Source organism: Coenobita brevimanus, chromosome 57 (assembly GCF_032717465.1).
Source record: "Coenobita brevimanus isolate Jiangsu-jjx chromosome 57, ASM3271746v2, whole genome shotgun sequence".
NCBI lineage: Eukaryota > Metazoa > Arthropoda > Malacostraca > Decapoda > Coenobitidae > Coenobita > Coenobita brevimanus.
This window is the reverse complement of record NC_137010.1, coordinates 39,985,355-40,011,755: the sequence shown is the minus strand read 5'-3', so window position 1 is coordinate 40,011,755 and position 26,401 is coordinate 39,985,355. Positions and strand designations below refer to the sequence as shown.

The following is a 26,401-nucleotide window of genomic DNA, read 5'->3' as shown; positions in this document are numbered from 1 at the left end:
TGCTTCTTTATCCAAATTCCCATCCAATCCATCCAGCAAGAACTCTGCCTGTGGCAGTTTCATCTGTTAGTTTGTCCACAAGATATCTTTAAAAGATACCTGTGGATTTCAGTGAAACTTTGTGGATATGTGTGTCATGTGCCAAGAAAGAGTTGGTTGAATTATAGTGGTGATTTGATTTTGAGTCCCAGTTCAGGGCGCTTTTTTGTGTGTTTGTCCACAAGATATCTCAAAGTTTTATTTATGGATTTCAATGAAATTTTGTGGGTATGTTTGGTCACGGACTAGACAACAGTTAATTAATTTTAGTGGTGATCTGAGTTGTCTGGTATAGACGTTATGGAGGTATGCACTCTGGAGAGTACATTTAGCTTGTTTTATTTTTTTTAGGTGGGGATCCCCATCATCTCATTCACTCATTATAGTGATACTTCTCTCTGTCTGTCTCTGTCTCTGTCTGTCTGTCTGTCTGTCTGTCTGTCTGTCTGTCTCTCTCTCTCTCTTTCTCTCTCTCTCTCTCTCTCCAAGGGAGTCTACACTGATTGGCGAGATAAAATGGTTTCCTGTTACCCAGAAAGTCATTTACTACTCTACGTGGTAAGCATATAACCCAAAGATGCCTGGTGGTCTAGGGGGTTAAGGCACTCCAGACGGATAGAGCCTACAGGTGTTTCGATATGAAGGATGGTTGGGGTTTCTTGCTCACATAATGTCACTCAGGGAACAGTGAGGCTGGTCACCCATCCTTAAATATCGAGCTGAGTAGCCAAGTCTCTGGGCCCCTAGACCCCTGTTTGTACGGGACACACTGGGGTGATGATGATGATGATGATGATGAGTGATGATGATGACTTCATTTTAGTAGAAGAGAGACTTTCTGAACTGACAGGGCTGCATGTGGCCTTCATTAAACCTCTTGCAACTTGAGGATGCTCTCCAGAGCTGAATGCAAAGGTCAGGTGGCAGCAAAACAAAAGATATAAGGCTTTTCCATAGAAAGTTTAAAATACAGCTTCACTTTCTCATGTTCAAGACAACTCTTTCTTCTAATTTCACTGCCATCTTCAACTAATTTTTATTTTAGCTGAAAATGGGGATAGAGACTGAGAGTGGTTTATCTTGAACATTTTTCCTAGTCGCAACAACGATGGTAGTCCACTCACGAAGATGTCAGATAGATTAATTTAACCCGGGAGAGAGATTCATGGGAGCCTGAATTTTTTACTATCGCCAGTAATCCCTATAATCGTGAGGACAACTCCTGATATAAGTGCCTTTCCGTTAGAGCCAGATCCTTTTATTAAGCTGAGGATAGTCGTATGAGCCTAAGCGTTAGTATATGGTCACCTGAAAAGTCGTAGAAACACATTCCACTCCGAGACACAAAAGATAGTTCCATAGCACCTCTGGCCACAGACACTATAAACAGTAAGCCAAACCTTTGAAGGAATACACTTAAAAACACCGGCTTCTCACAGCATGAGCAAAAGGTTCACGCAGAATGACTTATTCCATTCCTATGGTTTGGAGAGGATCACGCTTCAGATTGCTTCTTCTGCCTGACAAATATAAATAGAATAACATCAGAATCCAAAATTCTATTAAATATCCCAACTTAGCATCTGCTATGAGGCCAGTACCTCACAGTCAGGAATTACCAGTGCCAGAGCCTCCAAGAAACATGTCACTGAGTGACGATGAGTCTGGTGATAGAGATAGTAGACCAAGTAGAAGACACTATGGATCCAACATTTGAAGGAAATTGTTCTTCAAATGAGCCACATTTGCTAAGTAAAAGGAGACCTTTGATCTCGTTCGCGATTTAAATTTGTCTAAGAAGCAAGCCAAACTTTTTTGGAGTTCCAGGTTAAAGGGGCTGGAATCTTCTCCAGAAAGAAACTAAAGATTTTGTTTTTGTCATGATCGCCATGACGTTTTCTTTCTTGAAGATGGTCCTGGTGTTTTGCAATGATGTTCGTTTTGTTATGCAGGCACTTGGCCACGAATATAACACAGATGAGTGGCGGTTGTTTATTGACTCACCAAAAGTAAGCTTGAGAAGCGGCTCTATACTCCACAATGGAAATAAGTTGCCCTCCGTTCCTCTCGGCTGACGCCAAGCTAACACTGAAGGATTCCCTGACGATAACATGATGTTTTCTTTTGGAAAAAATTGAGTATGTATGGGAACTTTAAGTGGAATGTACAGTATGCTATTGACCTAAAGGTTGTGGCACTTTTTACTCGGAATGCAACTTGATTAGCGAAGTTCTGTTGCTTTCTCTGTAAGTTGGACAGCCGGGACAAGAAAAAATCATTATGTAAAGAAAGTGTGAGCAAAAATGACACATCACTTACTCCAGGAGAAGAAGAATGTCTTCAATCCTCCTCTTGCTGATCCTGAGGAAAATTTATCTGCCTCCTTCTGCACATTAAATCTTGGGTTGTGGTGAAGAACTTCTGTCAAAGGTATGGAGAAAACTGGCCTTGGATTCATATATTTGAGGAATAAATTCCCCAGAATCAGTGATGCAAAAATCAAAGAAGGTATTTTTGTAGGACCACAGATCAGGGAACTCCTTCGAGTTGAAAAATTCGATGAGGAGCTAAATGATGTTAAAAGCACTGCATGGCTGTCAGCTAAGAGAGTTTGCAAACATTTTTTTCCGAAATCACAGATCAGAAAAGTACTGTGATGTAAAAAGATCTGTGGACTTCATATAAAGCTTTGGGGTGCAATATGAGTCCAAAAATCCACTTTTTGGACTCGCACGTAGACTTTTTCCCGGAAAATCTTAGGGCAGTCATTGATGAGCACGCGAAGGATTTCAGCAGGACATTTTAGACGTGGAAAAGTGGTACCAAGGAAAGTGGATCCCCTCTACGTTGGCAGATTAGTGCTGGAGATTATGGAGGGATGTTCCTGAGGCTACATATAGCCGAAAATCATACACTTCTACATTTTAGGGGTAAGTTATTTAAGTGTAATAGCAGCCTTCTTTATGAATAAGTAATATACACTTACTCTGTCACTTAAAAACAGTGCCTGATAGAAAAAATCTAAATACAGATTCGAATTCAGCGTAAACAGAACTATAAGGTCCACCTATTTTAGTTCGTGGGACAAGAAAAGTTAAAATTTTATTGACCAGTGTAATTATTGATCCATCGCGTCGGCTGATCAGTGTAAACAAATCCCAGGTACCGATGCATCAGCTGGTTATACGCCAACGAATAATACGTGGCAGAGACACATCAGGTGAGTAGAGTATACAAACTTCTAGTACAGTGCAACTACATCAGGTGACCAGTGTAAATTGGTACGAGGCGCCATCCCATCTATTGAATATAAATAAACAGCTGAGAAGTGTCGTGTAAAACATGTTCCAAACAACAGGAGGTTATTCTTGGGCTAATTATGAGTAATGAAAGCCTATTATCCCTGATCGAAATCTCAATAGTTGCTACAGTTTTTGAAGTTTTATGGTCGAAATTGATATTATGATTCATTGGCAACGTCACTACCGACATTAGCTCCGAAAAAGAAAGAGCTGGGCCCTGGTTTATGAAGTATTTAATACTATAAGAATTTGCCCACATGTAAGTTTGCCTACATGTAAGTTAAGAGTAGGTAAGAGATGGGTGAGAGCTTGGAGAGTTAGGTGTGGCAGGGAGGTGTTGAAAGTGAATGAGTTGGATAAGAAAGAAAATGATCGAGTATCAGGAGAAATTGAAAGATGAGAGAAACGCAGTGAAAGATCAGGAAAATGGCAGTTTGGAGGAGGAATGGCAGTTGTTTAAGAGTGATGTGGTGGGGTATGTGGAAGAGGTGTGTGGTGTGAGACGAGTGTGTGGTGGTGTAAGAAAAGGAAGTGAATGGTGGTGCGAGGAAGTATGGCTGTGGCTGAGAAAACACGTGCATATGAAGTGTGGCTACAGAGGAAGGATGAGGTGTCATATGAGAGGTATAAGGAATAGAGGAACAGGGCGAGAAGGGCTGTGCGTGATGCTAAAGTGGCAGCAGATGAGAGGTGGGGTAGGTTGTTGACTGAGAATTTTCAACAGAATAAGAAAATGTTTTGAAAGGAGATGAAAAGGATGCGAAAGGGAGAGTCTGGGAAGGAAGAACGAGTAAAAGCAGAGGGATGGAAGGATGTTAACTGAGGTGGATGCAGTAAGGAAGAGATGGGCAGAGTATTCTGAAAAATTGTTAAATGTAGAAGAGGAAAGGGAGGCTGAGATTGTGGCAGATGGAAGGGGGCAAGGAACAAATGTGCTGGGAGAGTTGAATGATTCTTTGATCATGAAGGAGGAAGTGCAGGAGGCAGTAAAGGAGATGAAAACAAGGAAAGCTGCAGGTATGGATGGGTGTGCTGTGGAATGCCTGAAGGGTGGTGGAGCGACTATTGTTGACTGGTTAGTAAGATTGTTGAATGTGTGCTTTGTGAAAGGTATGGTGCCAATTGACTGGGCAAGTGCTTGTGCGGTCTCATTTTATAAAGGCAAGGGTGATAAATATGAATGTACTAGCTTTAGGGGTATAAGTCTGTTGAGTGTTGTAGATAAGGTGTATGGCAGAGTGTTAATTAAGAGAGTTAGAGAGGGTACAGAGGCAGTGACTGGTAATGAGCAGTGTGGCTTTAGGAGAGGGAGGGGATGCGTGGATCAGGTGTTTGCTGTGAGACAATTGTGTGAAAAGTATTTAGCAAAAGGCAAGGTTGTGTTTTGGGTGTTCATGGATTTAGAGAAAGCGTATGATAGAATTGATAGGGAGGATTTGTGGACTGATTTAAGATTGTATGGACTTGATGGTAAGTTACTAAAAGGGGTGAAAAGTTTTTATGTAAATAGTACAGCGTGTGTAAGAGTGGGAAATACTGTGAGAGATTGGTTTCCCTTGAGAGTTGGGCTGCGGCAGGGATGTGTGATGTCGCCTTGGTTGTTTAATATTTACATGGATGGTGTTGTAAGGGAGGTGAATGCAAGAGTGTAACGTGGAGGGCTGAGTCTGGTGAATGTTGATGGTAGAGAGTGGAATCTGAGGCAGTTGCTGTTTGCAGATGATACTGCACTGGTGGCTGATTCAGAGGAGAGATTGAGACAGTTGGTAGAGGAGTTTGGAAGGGTGTGTGAAAGGAGAAAATTGAAAGTAAATGAGAATGAGAGTAAAATGATGAAGTGTACAAGGTTGGTAGATGGTACAAGGATGAATATAGTTTTGAACGGTGAGTTGCTTGAGAAGGTAGAGTGTTTTAAGTATTTAGGGTCACTGTTACTGTGGATGGAAGAATAGATGCAGAAGTGAAGTTCAGAATGAATGAAGTAGGAAAGGTGCTGGGAGGAGTGAAAAAAGTGTTTAGATGTCGTTCGCTTAGAATGGATGTGAAGAGATGGCTGTATGAGGGTGTTGTGGTACCGAGTGCGTTATATGGGGCTGAAACATGGAATGTGGGTGGAGCAGAGAGGAAAAGTTTGAATGTAATGGAGATGAGGTGTCTGAGGAGTATGTGTGGAGTTGTTCGGGAGATGGCTGATCGAGCTGAGCAGAGGGTGTTTGCGATAGTTTGGACATATGGAGAGAATGGATAATGAGCGATTGGTGAAAAAGATAACCAGATCTGATGTGAGAGGTGTAAATCTGAGAGGAAGACCAAGAGTAGGATGGATGGACAGTGTGATGAGAGCGTTGGATGATAGACGGATGTCTGTTGAGCGAGGAAGAGTGGCTGTGCTTGACAGAAATTGTTAATGAATAACTGATGAAGCAGCCCTGAGGGGATATTCTCCCGCATTTGGTCTGATCAGCTGATCAGTTCAGGTGCGGGTAAGGGGATGGGTCTATTATGATGTGGCAGGGGTAAACCAGCTCTGCTGTCGGGCCCTGCTGTGGATGTCACTGATTGCACTGTGCAGTTGACCCTCGTGCGGTGTGGTGCGATGAGGATCTGTCCCTTTTCCCCTTTGGGGCTAAGATGCGAATGAATGTGTTTGAGTGGATGAGTAAATTGGGAGTGTGTCGTACTGTCTCGGCTACCTCCCTGTCCTTGTGGGAAGCATCCTAGGTATATAGATAGATAGATAGTAACTTCCTGACAGTTGGCACAGTTTTCTTGCGGCATCCAGCATGCAGCAGAAACCCTAAGGACAGACCGACAAAGATTGATGCAGATGCCAGGGAAATTCTGTATACCTACCTATACAGAACAGATACCTCTTGAACCCAGGACTGGAAGGGACACCTTCACGCGATGGCACCAACATAGCAAGCAGTTGCCGCAGACAGAAATGTCCCATATCTCTCTGCCCTGTCCCTCGAACAGATGATGGTGACCTGCAGGAAAATGGGTTCCTTTAGTCTGTAGTCCACCGGGTTCTCGTCCACAGGAGCCTGGGGCCCCACCACCAACAACAACCTCTTCATGTGTGTGTGTGTGTGTGTGTGTGTGTGTGTGTGTTAGGGTGACCGTTTCCAAATTTCCAAAAAGGAGGACACTGCATACTAATGATACATACATACAGTACATATATACGGTATATATATATATATATATATATATATATATATATATATATATATATATATATATATATACTGTATATATATATATATATATATATATATATATATATATATATATATATACTGTATATATATATATATATATATATATATATATATATATATATATAATATATATATATATATATATATATATATAATATATATATATATATATATATATATATATATATATATATATATATATATACTGTATATATATATATATATATATATATATATATATATATATATATATATCTATATATATATATATCTATTTGTGGTAGGTGGGGGCGCTCACCATCCACTCACTCAATGTAGTGCTGCTCTTGGGTGTCTGCACGGTCCTCTCCTCCATCCTTCGTTCCTTCCATCGGCTTCTGTCTTTCATTCCTTCATTCTTTTCCCTCGTCCTTCTGCCTGTGGGTGACTCTACACTGAGTGGCAAGCCTAACGGTTTCCTGCACACCAGGAAACAATTTACTACGCTGGGTGGTAACCATATAACCAAATTTTGGCGCCTGGTGGTTTAGTGGATAATTATTGTGCTCCAATCGGATTGAGCCGGTGAAGGTTTATATCCAAAGGGTGGCTGGGGTTTATTGCTCACGTAATGCCACTCAGGGATGAGTGAGGCTGGTCACTCTCATCTCAAATGTCAGGACCAACTGCCTAGCCCCGGGCTCCTACACTCCTCATGGGGCAACGTAGGATTGGATGATGGATGGATATATACATATATATATATATATATATATATATATATATATATATATATATATATATATATATATATATATATATATATATATGTGTGTGTGTGTGTGTGTGTGTGTGTGTGTATTCGAATTAAAAATAAAGAATTGAAAGAAGTGAATAATAACCTTCGCTTCTAATGAAACAATTGACAAAGTGCAAATAAACCCTACTACAAACTACAGTTAGTTGTGTCCTCACCATTGATTTCCTGGATGTCTATTTGTGGTATTTCTGACTCTGCTTGCCACCTCCAAGAGTTTTTTGGTGGTCAGAAATGTTTTGTACTTAGCTGTGCATTCTTCTGAGAAGCTCCTCCCTAGTTTAATTATGCAGCATTACTGTGTGTGTGTGTGTGTGTGTAGGGTAGTGTGTACCTAGGGTAATTTATTTAACTTTTTTTCTTTTACACACCGCAAAAAAGGAGGACAAATGCACGTCAGGCGTGAGGGTGCACCAGATGAAGGACAGGTTGCTCAAAAGCGGGACCGTCCGGCTTAAAGCCGGTGTCGTATGCACGGAGTGACATGCTGGAAGTTACCGCTCCGCTTAGTGCGCATGCGCCGAGTGCCCTTTTTAGCTTCTGTTTTGAAAGTATCCTCATGTTATCTCAAATTTTGTGCCATTTATCAACAACATTGTATGAAATAAATGTGTCACAAAGATAGTTGGATGTCTTATCGACCTGTAGGTAACTACTGTATAGGTCGATATATATATATATATATATATATATATATATATATATATATATATATATATATATATATATATATATATATATATATATATATTTTACAGTCAGATTGTAGAATTAGCCATTTCGTGAATTAAGGTTTGTTTACTTTAAGTTTATTTAGGTTAGGTTGATCTAGGATAAGGTTAAGTTAAGGTTTGGTTAGGTTAGCTTATTTTAGACTTAATAGAGAATGGAACGGTAACTTCCAGCATAAAGTCACTCCGTGCATATGACACCGGACGTCTGGCCACCTTAGTGTGTGTGTGTGTGTGTGTGTGTGTGTGTGTGTGTGTGTGTGTGTGTGTGTGTGTGTGTGTGTTCTAGTTACCTACAGACGATTTTATCTAACTTAAGACTTCTTGTTGTGAATCAACAAAGGCCGTGTTCTATCTTTCCTGTTCGAAGTCCGTCTTTAAGCTGAGTAAAATCGTCTGGTGGTGGCAGAAATAAGGTATAAAAGTTGTCCCCGTACTGAAAGGGTTAACGTGGAAACAGCTGGAGTTGGACTGTTGGGGTAAAGTTCAATCTCATTACAACTTCGTTCATTAATAAAAAAAAATGGCCACTGTACATTTTCATGTTTAAGTAATCAGGGTAATGATCAAAGTTGCTCCCTCCTGGTTAATTGTTTACATTAATCAGCTGGTGCGACGATGCCGCTTCTTTGTTTACAGAGATCTGGTGAGACGACGTGCCAGTTGTTTCCTTGCATCAATCACTTCACTACGGTGACGTGCCCTGTATCTAATTTCCGTTACCTCCAAAAGATATTTTCAACTCTTTCAGTTCGGGGACATCATTTCTATTTTGTTTTTGCTACTTCCTGATTTTTCAATTCAAGGAGCTGTTTCAAGCCTAAATACAGTCTCCAATAATCACTTCACAACATAGTGCGTTTTTAAGTCGCATACAGTCCTGTGGTAGTGGCAATAATAGACCGAAAATACGTCATCGGATTGAAAGTGTTAAAGTTTTGAGGGTAATTTTCGGACTGGAGGAGTTAAATATGTAGCCTTCATTAATACCTACACGACTGGGGGAATCCTAAGCTGAATACAATCGTCCACCAGGAGCAAAGCAGACGCCATCGTACTGGAGTGTTAAACCAGCTGTTGTAATGATGTCACTTCGTTAATGACACTGATCGGCTGATGAAAATTTGTTAATAATTTGCAAATCATGTATTCTGTGCTTGTCACGGTGCCTTTTTTTTTTTTTTTTTTTTTTTTTTTTTTTTTTTTTTTGCAGAGACCACATGGGTTATGTATACAAGGTGTCCAGGGACTTGATGCACTAACTTCAGGGCGTAATTCTAGAACTGAATATTAGTTTTTAAAAAATCAGCATGGGTCCAATTCCAAGTCGATACGAAGCTACATTTACTGGTGAAGGAATGAGGGAGATCATTTTCACCGTGAATGTCATCAATATTGTAGCTTCGTAACAGTTAGGAACTGCATCCATGTTGATATAGCGTTTGGTACTCAAAATCAACACTACAACCACCTCTTGAAGTTATTACGTTAAGGCCGGGGACACCCTGCATTTGCACGGACTCTCTGGATGGAAAGGTGACTGTTATATATAAATAGATGGATGGATAGATAGATAGATAGATTGATTGATTGATTGGGTGATTAATTGATTGATTGATAGACATGGCGTGAAACAAGGCTATGTCTTGGCTTCTGTCCTCTTCAACTTATTTTTTGCATGTGCCCTCAACCATGCAGTGAAAGACTTGGACCAAGGCATATACCTGTGATATCGCCATGATGGATCACTATTTGACCTTCGCCACCTGAATGCAAAGAATAAGACAATAGGAAAACTCCTCCTCGAAGCCCTCTTCGCTGATAACTGTGCACTTTTGACCCAAACAGAAAACTATCTTCAGCAGATCGTTAACAGGTTTGCTGAGGCCTAGCAGTTGTTTGGACTGACTTTTAGTATTGAGAAAACTGAGATTCTTTATCAACCTGCACCTCGCTAAGACACAACTGTTCCCAGTATGTCTGTCAATGGCTCCAGGCTGAAAGTGCTGGAGAACTTCAGGTACTTGGGCAACATCATCTTCAGTGATGGATCATGGACAAAAAAAAATCACTGATCAGATTTCAAAGGCTAGTCAGGCTCTTGGTCACTTACACACTAGAGTGCTGCGGCATCACAGCATCCGGTTGTCAACAAAACTGCTGGTGGACAGAGCAATAGTTTTCTCCTTACCCCTTTACGGATATGGAAACCTGGACGCTGTCCAGATGCCACGTCAAGCAGCTTGAAATGTCTCACATGCGCTGCCTTCACTCCATTCTGAAAATCCGATGGCAAGACAGAGTGTTAAACCTTCACATCCTCAAAAGGGCCCATACCGCCAGTATAGAAATGATGACCCTAAATGTGCAGTTACGTTGGACAGGCCAGCTATCCACATGGGTGATTCCAGAATCTTCCACCAACTGCTGTACAGCGAACTCTCCATGGGCCATCGGCAACAAGGTCGCCCATGGAAACGCTACGATTATAAGGACATTATTATAATAAATCTACAATTCAGCGGTATCAGTCCCAAAGACCTTGAGAGAACTACTAGCGACAGAACAAAGTGGCGGACTTCCATGAAGAATACCTTTGACTATGACCACTGTCAGCGCCTGCAGGAAGCATGAAAGACACGTCACTGAACTGCAAAAGCAGCTAGAGCCGTGACCTTTCCATGTACCATTTGCAGCAGGATATGTGCCTCAGATATCGGCCTGTACAGCCACCTGAAGACCCATAATAGGACCAGCTCATGATGAAATAAAAGTACAGTCTTGTTATCATGGTTAGTTACCGTAACACAGCAAAAACGGCGCATGTAGCGCAGATTTTTGTTATAGCAAGGTACCATTAAAATACTCTAACCTGAAGAAGAAAAAATTTCCAGTCCAATTCGGCCACCGGTTCCCGAGTTATGACTCATTTCTGAAGACAGGAAGTGACTTGACATGCGCATATATACAGCACTTGCTCCTGCTGAGGGCTTTCGTGCTGCGCGTTCGCTTTCTTTTGTTTCATACTCATTTCCTCGTGCTTCTCACTCATTTCCTAACGCTTTGCACACGTGTTGCGATAATTTCAGGTAATCCGAGTGACGTTTATGTGTCGTTCTAATCTAACGTTGTCACCATCAGCTGTTAAGACGACATCAGAGGGCCCATGATGGTCCATTTATGTGCTGTTCTAGTCTAACGTTGTCACTTGGATTTTTTGCAGCAAACCAATTGATCATGTTATCTGCAGCTTTGGAAATGGAACCCAAGTTGTCTGCATGCAAGTCCGATATATTAACCACTCAGCCACAGCAACTGACTGGGCGCCGGAAGCGGCGATTTTGGTCAAACTTTGATCACTCATTAAATATAGTAAATGTTTTTCAATCGTGATGGGACCAAGTTTTTTCAAATCAGCTAATTTTTTGCGATTTTTGTGCCAGTTTTGGTGCGATTTGAATATGTAGTTTTGGCTGCCCAAAATACACACACACACAGACACACAGCTACTGCTATAGTATATTAGATATAAAGCCATCAAAAACTCTACGGTGAACGCAACCCTAGTTTCACGCACTCACATCAGGAGTGGCGTTTTTTGGTCAAACGTTGATAGCTCATTAAATATTGTAAGAGTTTTTCAGTCGTGATGGGACCACGTTTTTTCACATCAGCGAATTTTTTGCGATTTTGTACCAATTTTGGTGCGATTTGAGTGTGGAGCTTTGGCTGCCCAAAATACACACACACACACACACACACACACATGGCTACCAGTATATTATATATATATATATATATATATATATATATATATATATATATATGGTGTGTGAGAGAGGTGTAGTCAGTGAGTGTACAGTGAGGGTGGATGATGAGGAAATGGAAAATGTGAGTGCGTTTAAGTACTTTGGTAGTGTGATGAGTAAGGATGGAAGTTTGGAGGATGAAGTGCTTGAAAGGGTGCAACAAGGAAGAAAGGTTGCTGGTTCCTTGAAGGCAGTGATAAGAAACAGGGAAGTGAAAAAGTTATTACTTGACAGTATTGTGATACCAACTCTGACATTTGGAAGTGAAGCTTGGACGTTGTTGGAGGGGCACAAGTCAAGAGTGATAGCAGTGGAAATGAGTTATTTGAACGGAGCCTGTGGAGTCACATGGACAGACAGACTGACAAATGAGGATATAAAGGAGCGTTGTGGTGTGGATGTGGATGTGATAGGAAGCATTAGGAAAAACACACTGAGGTGGTTTGGCCATGTGGAGAGGATGGAGAGTGAGAGACTGATGAGGAAAGTTTATGTGAGTGAGGTGGAGGGGGAGAGAGGAAGGTGAATGCCAACGATGAGAAGGAGGGATGGAGTGGAGAGGTATAAGAGAGAAGGGGGTGTGAATTGGGAGCAGGGCAGTGAAATGACGGGGGACAGGGTGACGTGGAGGCGATTTGTTTGTGGCCAACCCGTATAAGGGATTAAGGCGTCTGGCAATATATATATATATATATATATATATATATATCTGTGTGTGTGTGTGTGTGTGTGTGTGTGTGTGTGTGTGGAGCCTCTGTGGTACAGTGGCAAAGTGTGCGTTTTCGTACACTGAAGAACGAGGTTTCGTGCCCCGCCAGGGTAATAAACTTTGGGAACGTTCTTCTGGCCACGTACTGCGTTGGCGGACATCAGGGGTGCCGTGGTTGATCCAGTGTCGCATAATATAAAGTGTGGGAAATATTTTCCCCCAGAGCGGTTGCACTTTCTACATTTTGTATGAGTTATCCCTTGTTAAAGGCAGAGGAAAACTTGAGATCGTTGTTAACAGTTCAAGCGGTTTTTATAACCCAGAAATTACGTTCTCTTTAATAATTCTTGTTATTGATAAATTAAATGCTACTGCGTTTAACCCTCGTGGACAACTATACATTGTAAATACATGTAATTATATGGAATTTTCCACTGACCTAAACTGCGTCTGCGCGTTAGATGACGTGGCAAGTAGGGAAAGATTCTCGTGTTAAGCAGATGTGGAATTACGATATTTACACAGTTTAATGGAATACTTGGTTTAACTTTAGTTTAAGTAAAACTAAGATTAATTTGTTAGATTCACCCTGTACATATCATGATGTAATCTAACTGTATTTAGTACTGTAATTAATTAATAGCTGGCAACCTACCATTCTATGAGGGAGGTAGATCCTGCCACACATGGCACTCTTTTCCTAGTCATACTCAAGCTAGCACGGTTGTACATACGCACCTTAACCCGTCACGTCCCGAGGTTTTCCGCACCTCCGACATCCCCCAGTCCCGAGGTATTTTCGATTTTTTTTTTTGGCTAAAACCTTCGCTTTTGGTGAGAAACATCGAAAATTCATAGAGAAATTGCTCACCTGAGGTTTAAAGTGCCCAATCCAGGTAGGAGTTCCTCCTTACCTGAGTGGGTTTTCTAACATGCTGGCACCAAAGAAAACGAGTTCTATGGGAGGGTAACTATTTTATCCACTCATAAACGGTATTAATTTATTTACTTGGTACAAATGTATATGTAGTATGACAGTATATTGGTTTTCAAGCAGTAATAAAGGCATTATAAGCATTGTTTCACTCACTAACTAATCACCATACCTGACCTATTTTTGCCACACTACCTGATCATTATTTCTGGCTGTTTCTTCTTCTAATGCTATGTAAACATTGTCCTCCACATTGTCATCGATTGGGGAATCACTCTGGCCCTGAATAACTTTACTAGCCAGGTCACTGGTAACAGGTCCTTTGCCAAGACAATGGCATGAGGGGGGGAGGGGGGAGGTTATGCAGTGTAAGGCATTGTCCCTGCTTGGTATCTTGTACAGGAATAGAGGAAGGTGTCCCGTGTATACATACGAAAAATCACGTGCGAAAATTGAAAATTGTGCAAATTAGGTACCTTGCAATTGCACGACGTACTGGTACGTCGCCGGGACTGGCAAATGCAAATCGTTGCAACGTACCCATACGTCGTCGGGACGGGGCGGGTTAAGGACGCTTGCTTGCTCAAGCAATTACACTAAGCAGCCCATCGTCATCGGTTATCGATCACTCCCTCCTCACTAGCTAAGTAACCTTTACAAATTGGCCAATTCAAAGGGGGATTAGCTATGAGATAGAAGAGAAATAGTTATTGTAGGTGAGTTAAGGTTAAGTTATGTTTCACCTAACTCTGAGACTAGTTTGATTTACTTAAAGACAACTTTATGGAAGAGTAACGACCTGCGAGTTGTTTACCAGAAATTTCTTACATAGCGGTACCACAACAGGGATACCGACTTGTATACATTAAATATTTTTCACATGTTTGGTGCCCAGAAAGAGGGCCCCGATTTGTTTACCATAACTATTAAACATTTTTCACATTTTTGGGGCCCTGAGTGAGGAAAGCCGATGTGTGTCGAGGCGCTGAATGTGTTTAAAGTTGCTTTTGTTGAGCACAGTTTACTATCACGTTCGGTTGAAGTGGAGGACGTGGACATACATGTCTATCGAGCTCCGGGAGGAAAGGCAAAATCTTTCTCTGAAGATGAAAGGCTGAATGCCGTATTAGATTGGGAGCATGACCGTATTGTCCTATTCCTTGGAGGAAATGATATCCATGAGGACGTGGAGGTCAGTGAAGTAGTGGAGAATATTTTAGCAGTGGTGGGAGCCATAGAGGGCTCTTGTAAATCCTCAGTACCCATAACCCTCCTCGAGCCAAGGAACCTGCCATATGGCTCTCCAGTTTGTTATGGAACATATAAATTAATTAGCAGAGCTGTGAAGAGGAAGTTGCAACGGATCAGGAAGGGAAGGGATTTCATACATTTTAATGCCAAGCCCTTCCAAGCAATGTTGAAAGCTGATGGTATAAATTGGAACCGTCATGGTAGGGAAGCGGTTGTGCAGAAATTTATAAATTATGTAGAACATAAGAAAGGAGAGTTCTATGCTGTACAAGCTATGGGTGGGCCTATGGAGTACAGAGGTAATTAATTCTGAGCTCGGGGAATATGGGTGTTTCGGCAATTGAGTGTGGGGATGAAATAGAACCCTAGAGGTTTAATAACCCTGGGGGATAGGTTGAAATTATAGACCTAACCCCTACACTCCTCGAAATTAAATGAATAATTAGCTGAGCTGTAATGAATATTTCGAAATTGGGAGGGGGGATAAATGCAACCATAGAGGTTTAACAACCCAGGGGGACAATTTGCGCAAAGAGGACCTAATCCCTACCCTCTTCAAAATTTAAAATAATAAGATCATTACAAAGTTGAGGTAAATTTGTGCTTGGAATTCAAAATTAAATTATTGAATTAGAATTCAGTCAACATGTCTGTTTCTTTATTGCAAAGATCTTCTAGTAGTAAGGCAGGATGGGTAACTAGAGCCATAAATGATTGTAACCAGTCGTTGGACCAAATACCTCTGTCCAAGGAGAAAATAAATAATTTCCTAAATATCCTGAAAGATCGATGGAATAAGTACGAAGAGAGTTACATAACTTTAGAAGCGGCTATAGTAAAGGCTGTGAATAAGGAACTCTTAGAGTCAGAAACTACGAAATTTGAAAACAAATTAGAAGAATACTGAACTGTAGTAAAGACACTAGAGTCAAAATTAGCTGACACTGCTGCGGAAACACAAGTTGTGGCACAGCAGATTAGAGCTGTGTTACCACAAATAACGCTTCCGGAATTTGATGGGGAGCAGAACTGGAAATCCTTTTGGGACCAGTTCAGATATTTGGTACACGATAGAACAGATCTCCCTAAAGTCAGCAAACTTACGTATCTGTTAGGACAGGTCAAAGGAACACCTTATCAACTGATAAAAGAATTACCAGTAGAAGAAAATAATTATGATGTGGCTTTGACCATCCTTAGACAATATTACGAAGACAGGGAGCAAGTTATAACTCAACTGCTGAAAGCTCTAATTGAATTACCCACGCCTAGACACGATTTTGATTCCTTGCAAAACTTTAGGATTACACTAAGTTGTAAATTAAAGGCCTTAGGTACTTACAAAGATATTAAGACATCAGATTGGGTGCTTTCAAGAATTGTGTCCTTAAAGCTACCACCGAAAACCAAAGATGCTTTGTATGGTAAGTACCAAAAGGATAATTTCTCCTGTGAAGAGATTGAGAAAGGCTTGATGCAACTCTGTAAACATTTGCAAGGAACTGTAAAAACTACCGAGGTCAAACAAAAAACTGAAATAAAGAAGAAACCCACTAACCAACTGGTTGGGAAAGCTAAATCAGAGAAGACTAAGTATGTGCCTAAAGAAGAGATAGGTACTTTCCTTAGCTCCTTAAAGGCTGAGGATAAAGTATTAAAGCCAAGGAATAGACATGCTGAGGATATTAAGGAAGTAAAACCTTCCATGGTAAAAGACCGGAAAGTTTGTGTTTTTTGTGGTGAGCAACATTCCAGTCCATCTTGTCAGCGGTATCCTGATTATGCTTCTAGAGTAGGAAAGCTTCAGGAACTGGGGTGTTGTATAATCTGTATGAACTCCGAACATACTGCTGCGGACTGTAAGACTAAATTAAATCTTTGTTTTAAATGCAAAAAAGGTCATCATCATAGTGCTTTATGCCCTAGGATGAAAATTGAGGTTCCTGAACCTGCAAGCGTCAATATGACAATTGCAAAAGGGAATGCTTCATTAGTAATGCCAGCTTCAGTACACATAGCCGATGTGACGGTATTGTTTGAGAAAAGAAACCTATTAGTATATACCCTGTTTGATACGGGTGCTCAGAAAACTTCATTTCTGCAGACATTGTGAAGAAATTAAAGTTACCAGTTATCGGCAAGGTAAATCTAGCCATTACAGGATTCTTAACAACTAAGAAAGCTCAGAATTTTGATTTAGTTAGACCTGTAATACAATTAGGCAGATATAAATGCCGTATAACAGCAGCTGTGCTTGATAATATGGAGACAAGTATATACATAAAGGGATTGAAGGAAACCTCTGATCATCTACAAAGCTCAGGGATAAAGTTGGCTAAACGGAATGTGGAATCAGATACTGTGGGTCCCATAAAAATGATAATTGGTTCTGATTATTGTGGAAGATTCCTACATAGGACTTTCAAAAGGAATAAGGTACAGTTGTTCAAGAGTCCAGGAGGTAACCTTATTATGGGTCACTTGCCTATTCCAAAACAAGGGAGAGGCCAAACTAGTGGACTCAGTCTTTGTTAACCCCACACAGTCATTGATGGCAGCTAGAATAGGTGCAGAATTAGAACCTACTCAAATAAATGACTTGTTGGATGAAAATATTGAACCTGTACACAAACTGTGGGACCTAGACGGTGTAGGTATACACTCTGAGGAACCAACCCCTGAAGATAAAATAACCTTTGACTTGTATAATCAGTCTGTAGAATTTAAGGATGGACAGTGTTGGGTAGGATTACCATGGAAACTAAATCATTCCGAGTTGCCAACAAATTACCAAGCAGCTAAAGCTCAGTTAAATTCTCTTCTAAGAAAGTTGAGAGATATACCAGAACATTTAACCATATATGATAATATTATAAAGGACCAATTGAAGAATAAATTTATAGAAGAGGTAGAATACCCTGTTAACCACAAAGAAGGACACTACTAACCACATCATGATGTAAACAAGGATTCAGTAACTACTCCCATAAGGATAGTATTCAACTGTAGTAGTAAAGCGTCCAAGGGATCAGCTAGCTTGAACGATTGCCTATACTCTGGACCTACACTAACAGAGAAGTTAGGGAATGTGTTACTAAGATTTAGAGAGAAACCTTACGCTTACACAGCAGACAGTAAGGCTTTTCTCAGAATAGGACTGACAGATGAGGATAGGAAATTTACAAAATTCCTCTGGCCTCATGATCCTCAAAATGAAGATAGTCCATTGAAAACTTACTGTTTCCGATCGGTGCTCTTTGGCTCTTGTGCTAGTCCTTTCCTACTATGCAACACTTAAAAGCAACATTTTGAAAATGCCAAATGCCCAGAAATAGGGCAAGCTTTTTACATGGATAATTTGCAAGATGTTGCTGAAACAGAGTCGGAAGCTTTGAAGGCTTATGAAATAGCCAATTCCGAATGTGGGAAGTCAAATTTGCCGTTACAGAGCTGGAATACAAATTCACCGCTTTTGAGGAATAAAATACAAGAAGACCATCCAGATTCTGACATTCCCAATTCAAAATGTGTTAGGTCTTAACTGGGATACAACAGCTGATGTAATAAGTCTGATACCAATTAAGTTCTTTGATGTTCCTCTCACCAAGAGGTCCTTGTTAAGTCAGGTTTCCAAGCTATTTGACCCATTAGGGTTGGTCAGTCCTATAGTTATTAGGGGCAAATGTTTAGTAGAGGAGGCTTGGCGAGAAAAGTTAGACTGGGACACTGAATTAGGTGAGACACATGTGGAACAATGGGAACAGATTAGAAAGGAGTTTGAAACCATATCAAGCATATGTATTCCCAGGAAAATAAACAGTAATGAGAAGTCGCACTTAGACATATTTTGTGATGCTTCTCGAAGGGCCTATGGAGCAGTAGCTTATTGCGCAACAGGAGAGGATAGTAAGATTATTATATCCAAGGCCAGAGTTGTGCCAATTAAAGGAAAAACCCTACCTCAAATGGAATTGGCTTCCATAGAAGTAGGAACTAAATTGGCCAGGTATATAACAACTACTCTTGATACTCAGTTTGAGGATATTTACATATGGATTGACAGTGAGATTTGTCTTTACTGGATAGGAAAGGAAGATAGTAAAATTCCTTTCGTCCGTAACAGAGTGGAGACTATTAAAGAGCTGTCTTCCAAATTTAATTTCATGCATCTGTCCTCCAAACAAAATCCAGCTGATCTGCTCTCGAGAGGTTCGACCGTAAGGAGACTGATCAAAGATAATTTGTTGTTTAAAGGTCCTAAATGGTTACTCACTAAGGATTGGCCTGAACAAAAACAGTACAGTATTGCTGAGGTTAGTGTAGTGAACTTGGATCCTGTAGTACCTGAGCCAGAAGTAATTGACATCAGACGATTCTCGTCAATAAGACAACTTCTAAATACTACTAAATTGGTTGTTGAATTTTTAAATAAAAAGGTGGGGTTTCAGAAGTTAGATCCCCTAGAATACTGGCTGAAAAGAGTACAAAAGAATTCTTATGGGGAAATATATAAACTTTTAGGCCAAGACACTGGAAAAGGGAATAAGCCGATGAAGAATTTAGGCTTGTTCTTAGACGGAAAAGGTCTGATAAGATGCCGAGGCCGATTGATAAAGGCTGACTTGCCCATCCAAACCAAACATCCCATTTTATTACCCAAGAGTGGATGCTTTGTACAACTTATTATAAAGGAAGCCCATGATTCCACTCTCCATGGAGGTGTACCGCAGACCTTAGCCCAAATTCGGGAAAGGTACTGGATTCCTAAGGGTAGACAGGTTATTAAAAAATATCTCAAAAACTGCATCATTTGTAGGAGGTATGGGCAGCGACCTTATAACTACCCAGGACCACCAGTCCTACCGAAGGAAAGGGTGAGCATGAGTCGGCCCTTCCATATAACAGGAGTGGACTACACAGGGGCTATAACTGCATGTTACGGGTGAGGAAACTCCCCATAAAGTTTACATTTATTTATTTACTTGTGCCTACACAAGGGCAGTCCATCTAGAATTAGCGGAAGACCTAAGCTCAGAGACATTCCTCAATGTCTTTCGCAGATTTGTCGCTAGAAGGTCTTGTCCTGGCAAGTTAATAAGTGACAACGGAACTAATTTCGTTGGGGCAACACCTTTACTGTTGAACCTAATGAACGACCCAAAGATTAAGTCGGCGCTGGGAATCCGAAATTGTATTTGGCAGTTCACAGCTCCAAGAGCTCCATGACAAAATGGATTTACCGAAAGAATGATTGGTATTGTCAAGAAGTGCCTGAGGAAAACATTACATAGAACTAAGATCACGAGAGATTTAAGAACAGTAATAACTGAAATTGAAACCAGGATTAATAATAGACCTTTGACTTATCAAGATGACACTAGCAACTCGCTAGAGGCCTTAACACCGTCTCATATGTTATATTGCAGGAAGCTCCATCCGATGCCTTGTATGGATATCCAGGAAGAAGTTGATGATCCTAACATAGAATATAATGATTTAGAACAACATCTTCGGGAGGGATATCAACGTTTGAAAAGGGTGTTGGATACTTGGAATAGGCATTGGAGCGAGGAGTATCTTTTGAGCCTACGCAAAAGGTTTTATGGAGCTCAGGCTGCCAGCAACAAATCAGTTATTAACATAGGAGATGTGGTCTTAGTGAAGACCGAACAGCCAAGATCCCAGTGGCCATTAGCTAAGGTGATCTCCACACACCCAGATTCTGAGGGGGTACTGAGACTCCTAAAAATAAAATGTAGGGGACATACCAGCTTAAAAACTATTGATAAACTGGTACCCCTTGAGTTAGCAGCCACTCCGGATCCAGGGGACTGTGAAGATCAAAAGGGTCAAGAGGCGCGACCTAGAAGGGCCGCAGCACAGGGTTCTCGAGAACTACGGAGGGAACTCTTGGCTAAGGGTCATATTACATGATACAGCGTATCATTTTCCGCCGGCCCCAAAACTGTGGGAAATATTTTCCCCCAGAGCGGTTGTGCTTTCTACATTTTGTATGAGTTATCCCTGGTTAAAGACAGAGGAAAACTTGAGACCGTTGTTAACAGTTCAAGCGGTTTTTATAACCCAGAAATTACATTCTCTTTAATAATTCTTGTTATTGATAAATTAAATGCTACTGCGTTTAACCCTCGTGGACAACTATACATTGTAAATACATGTAATTATATGGAATTTTCCACTGACCTAAACTGCGTCTGCGCGTTAGATGACGTGGCGAGTAGGGAAAGATTCACGTGTTAAGCAGATGTGGAATTACGATATTTACACAGTTTAATGGAATACTTGGTTTAACTTTAGTTTAAGTAAAACTAAGATTAATTTGTTAGATTCGCCCTGTATATATCATGATGTAATCTAGCTGTATTTAGTACTGTAATTAATTAATAGTTGGCAACCTACCATTCTATGAGGGAGGTAGATCCTGCCACACATGGCACTCTGTTCCTAGTCATACTCAAGCTAGCACGGTTGTACGTACGCACCTTAAGGACGCTTGCTTGCTCAAGCAATTACACTAAACAGCCCATCGTCATCGGTTATCGATCACTCCCTCTTCACTAGCTAAGTAACCTTTACGAATTGGCCAATTCAAAGGGGGATTAGCTATGAGATAGAAGAGAAATAGTTATTGTAGGTGAGTTAAGGTTAAGTTACGTTTCACCTAACTCTATGAGACTTGTATGATTTAATTAAAGACAACTTTATGGAAGAATAACGACCTAAGAGTTATTTACCAGAAATTTCTTACATAGCGGTACCACGACAGGGATACCGACTTGCATACATTAAATATTTTTCACATGTTTGGTGCCCAGAAAGAGGGCCCCAATTTGTTTACCATAACTATTAAACATTTTTCACATAAAGTATGGTTTTATCCAGTCGGCTTGCGCGGGCCGATTACACTTGGTTCACAGACTACACACACATCCAAAGCCACTACAATACACTTACAAGCACTTCTCACCCTACATACAATCTCTACCAGACAGCCTAAGCCACTTTGTAGAGATACATTGGCTGTATCGTCCCCGCATCGGTTGGGATAGGCCGGTCCAGCAGTGGACACTCAAATGGTTGATGAGATGAGATGGGATGATATATATATATATATATATATATATATATATATATATATATATATATATATATATATCCATCACCCAATCCAAAATTGTCCAATGAGGAGTGTAGGAGCCGGGCGCTAGGTAGTTGGTCCCGACATTTAAGGGGCTTCAGTTCATTTTTTTGGTTAAAAATGACATTATGCATCAATTTACATGAAATTTTACTGGATAATGGCTATATTTAGCAAAACTAATCCCTGAGCATTATTTGTAAATTATTAATTTAATCACTGATACTTTTAACATGGCTATATGTTTACTCACTTAGGAGCAGTAGTCAGTGAAAGTTAGGTTAAATATATTAAGATTTTACAGAATATTTTTTTCTTTTTTTTTCATGTATCGTCCTGAAACTTTCTACAAGCTTACTAAGGATTTCAGGGGCAGTGTCCAACTGTTTTTTTTTAAATAACGTCTCAACAAAGCGTCGGACAAGGATTTAACTTTGGCAGTGCATGTTTGAGACCCCGACCTAATTTGTAAAATTATGCTTTTGTACCAAATGTGTATCATTAAGGCATTTATAAGAGTAAATGTAGGGTAAACTTAGCTAAAATCGTCAGAGGCATGTAGCGAGGCTAGCTTCGGTCACGATACAAGCCCCGCCCACAATTCGGAATGTGACGTCGGTGTGACGTAGTAGTAATCACCGACGCAAGTGGCAGTTCTGTCTTTATGTAAGCTGCTTCAGATTCAATGCCTCAGGGTTACTCATATTTCTGAGCTGCGGCCATACTGAATCTGTAGTAGGAGTGAAATATTACTTTGGTGTGTGTGTGTGTGTGTGTGTGTGTGAGAGAGAGAGAGAGAGAGAGAGAGAGAGAGAGAGAGAGAGAGAGAAAGTACAGTATGTGGGGGGGGGTTAGAAAGATAGAAATGCCACTTGCGTCGGTGATTACTACTACGTCACACCGACGTCACGTTCCGAATTGTGGGCGGGGCTTGTATCGTGACCGAAGCTAGCCTCGCTACATGCCTCTGACGATTTTAGCTAAGTTTACCCCACATTTACTCTTATAAATGCCTTAATGATACACATTTGGTACAAAAGCATAATTTTACAAATTAGGTCGGGGTCTCAAACATGCACTGCCAAAGTTAAATCCTTGTCCGACGCTTTGTTGAGACGTTATTTAAAAAAAACAGTTGGACACTGCCCCTGAAATCCTTAGTAAGTAGGTATCATAGCTATTATCCAGGAAAGTTTCATGTAGATTGATGAGTAATTTCATTTTCAACCAAAAATCTGAACTGACGCCCCTCAAGATGACAGTGACCAGCTGCACACATCATTGAGTGGCATTACATGAACAATCAGCCCCAACCACCCCTTGGATATAAACCGGCTAAATTCGATTGGAGAGCAATAATTACCCACTAAACCACCAGGCGCCAAAATTTGGTTATATGGTTACCATCTAGCATAGTACAGTAAATGGTTTCCTGGTGTACAGGAAACCATTTGGCTTGTCACTCAGTGTAGAGTCACTCACAGGCAGAAGGAAGAAGAAAGAATGAAGGAAAGAAAGACAGAAGAGGGAGTGTAAAGTTACCCTTTGGCAGAAGGGCATGGAAAGAATGAAGGAAAGGAAGACAGAAGAGGATGGAAGGAAAGAAGGATGGATGAGTGGAAAGGGCATACACCCGACAGCAGCACTACTCGTACAGTACATCGAGTGAGTTGTGCTGCTGTCGGAATTGGATGGATGGACGGTTATATATATATATATATATATATATATATATATATATATATATATATATATATATATTGTGTGTGTGTGTGTAAATTAAATAACTCAAACAGTTTTTATGCGATTTTTGCCAAACCTGATGGAAAGTTTGAGAGTCAACCAAGTGGCTGACCTTTTTTTTTTAAAGCTCTAGGTCAAAGGTCAACATCACACTGCAAAGTCAACTTCTACAGTTTTGATTCTGATCCGGTTTAGACCAAGCTGGTGGATGAGATGAGGTTCAGCCACAGTGTTAACTTTTTTGTAGCAAAATAAGGTAAAGGTTAAGATCACATGGCAAGATGAACTTAAACAGATCTAAACGATGGTATTTGTGATATTTCAGTGCAAAGCAAAAATGAAGTGATTAGATTTTGGGAACAATCCGCCAAAGGCCCAAACATGATGGAAAGACTGAGGGTTAGCCAAGAGTGAAGAGGTCTATTTTTAAAAACAATGGGTCAATGGTCAGTGCCACAGAACAAAATCAATTCAACAGTCTTGATCTCATTTGACCAAACTTAGTGTAACGGTTTAGACCCGGGCAAGAACGAAGTAACTGTATTTTTAGAACAACCGACCAAAGGGCAAGGTAACAAGGCAAAGTGAAATGTTTGACCCTTAGACCAGTAGTATAGCGAGGGTGTTCTACTCTTTGAAAACCCCTCCTTGTCAGGCTATGTTCATCCCTTGACCATGTAATGGGACGTGCTAGGTATAAGTTTACTTGTTCAACGATGTTATAACCATGATAGTTTTGCATAGGCTACTTATCACATGAATCCGACTTGCTAATCTTGTCCTGTATATAAATCTGCAATGCCTGTCAGTCTGTCCCGAACAGATCAAGATGATCGCATATCATGTCTTAGTTTTCGGGTCACCGTGATTAACAGACATCCATGTTGGCTTGAAACAATTTCACTAAGAACTGTCTCCCCTAAGCTGAATAGAATCGAGCCATATAGCAAGGATGAAATAATTATTACGATATCGCACTGCAGCGATTGTTGAATTTTGCTTCTAACTCCTTCACAGTGTTGTTTCAGATCAACTGGCGGTAGCAAGTACGAAATAAGAAAGGTGTCACTGTACAGAAGGGATTAACTTACCTCAACAACGGCCATTCTTTCCATCCCAGGTCTGTCCCTTGTATACGAGTACACTCCTCAGCCTCCAGTCACGGTCTCATCCTTGGCGTACCTCCTTTCCCTCCCCGATCCACTTCACCGTTTTTCGACTTAATCAGTCAGTTGCAGTTTTCACCACAGCCCAACCCAGGTTCTGTCAAATCATACTCAGCTCCTGTCCTTCATCTCCCACGTAGACCAAATCTTCGTTTTCCTCTATCCACTTTACAGATATTCAGACTGAGACGTTCTGCTGCTGCTGATCATTTCATCCCAGTTCACTTTGGCTGGATGAATCACTCTTGCGTGAAAATCAAAGACGGTAAATAAAACCCACACTTGTAGACAAAGAATATTTTTAACAAACAGTTTCGATGAACACTATCACCATTATCAGTGGCCTTGACGACTGACGATGGTGGCAGTGTCCACCGAAACTGTTTAGTAAATATATTCTTCGTCTACAAGTGTGGGTTTTATTTACTGCCAGATCACTTTCCTACCTGTCTTACTCATATGTCTCTTTGTCTCACCTGTGGTCTACCTCTCCTCCTCCTCCTGTCCATTTCACCATTATAGCCTATATCCATACATTTTGAATACATGGGCCAGATAAATCTGTTATGTATATTGTCGTCTAGAGAGAGAGAGAGAGAGAGAGAGAGAGAGAAACAAGCAGAAAGACAGAGGGGGGATAAACTCCGATAAACAACTTACCGAAAGCCAGACACTCGAGGAAGAGAAAAACAGGGTCAATGTTTGTCAAAGCACAATTTGGAGTTCTGACTCACAGAATCCCATTAAATTTTTCTGCACTTAAGGTTGTGCATATTCTTTTCTAGTGTGCTGTGCTTGGAAGTGAATTTGATATAATTTAGTCATAATTTGGAAACAGTACAGAACAGGATAATCTTGATATTATCATAAGTCCTTTTAAGCATCATTCGGGATTAGCGCTTCATACTATAAAAGGAACACAGGTACCAGGATACGTGAATCCTTTTTCTCTCTGATAAAATGTTAAGATAAAGATAACAGGAGTCTTAGTTAAAACTCTCAAGTGTTGCTGTACGGCGGTCAGTTATAAAGTTGATATCAGTTCAAACAAAAACTGCAATTGCTTAGAATGAAGCAAAGCAGTTTTAATAGAGCAAAGTATAAAGATATACACGAATACACTCATCTCCGAGGGGAATGACAGAGGGTTGAAGAAAAAGAGAGCATTTAATTCTATTTTCTTGGTGGCGTTCGTCGAGCTGTGTCTCAGAACGTTTGTATATAATTTTTCTGTTTGTAATGCAGAGCAGCCGTTTTAACACTATCTATCTATCTATCTATCTATATATATATATAGGACACAAGGGATGCTGTGGTTGAACCAATGTCGCTTACTGTAAAGTACTATATGCTTGCACCCAATCGGCTTGGGTGGGCCGATTACACATGGTTCACAGACTACACACACATCCAAAGCCACTCCAACACTACAATTACACTTACAAGCACTTCTCACCCTACATACAATCTCTACTAGACAGCCTACGCCACTTGGTAGAGATACATTGGCTGTACCGTCCCGACTTCGGTCGGGATAG

General features: G+C 40.6%; 2 protein-coding genes across 2 annotated transcripts in view; one reads left to right on the top strand and one right to left on the bottom strand.

The window, feature by feature from the left end:
* Window positions 1-9,145, bottom strand: part of LOC145401971 (calcitonin gene-related peptide type 1 receptor-like) — a 128,877-nt gene extending 119,732 nt beyond the window's left edge. Inside the window, exons 1-2 of the mRNA XM_080274075.1 lie at window positions 9,087-9,145; window positions 6,195-6,331 (exon numbers count right to left, since the gene is read on the bottom strand). Coding sequence (XP_080130201.1) covers window positions 6,195-6,331; window positions 9,087-9,145 — 196 coding nt within the window. The remainder of the gene's footprint in view (window positions 1-6,194; window positions 6,332-9,086) is intronic.
* Window positions 9,146-10,068: 923 nt separating this feature from the next.
* LOC145401970 (calcitonin gene-related peptide type 1 receptor-like) overlaps window positions 10,069-26,401 on the top strand; it is a 175,720-nt gene continuing 159,387 nt past the window's right edge. The window contains exons 1-2 of the mRNA XM_080274073.1: window positions 10,069-10,112; window positions 10,477-10,703. Of these exons, the coding sequence (XP_080130199.1) occupies window positions 10,069-10,112; window positions 10,477-10,703 (271 nt within the window). The remainder of the gene's footprint in view (window positions 10,113-10,476; window positions 10,704-26,401) is intronic.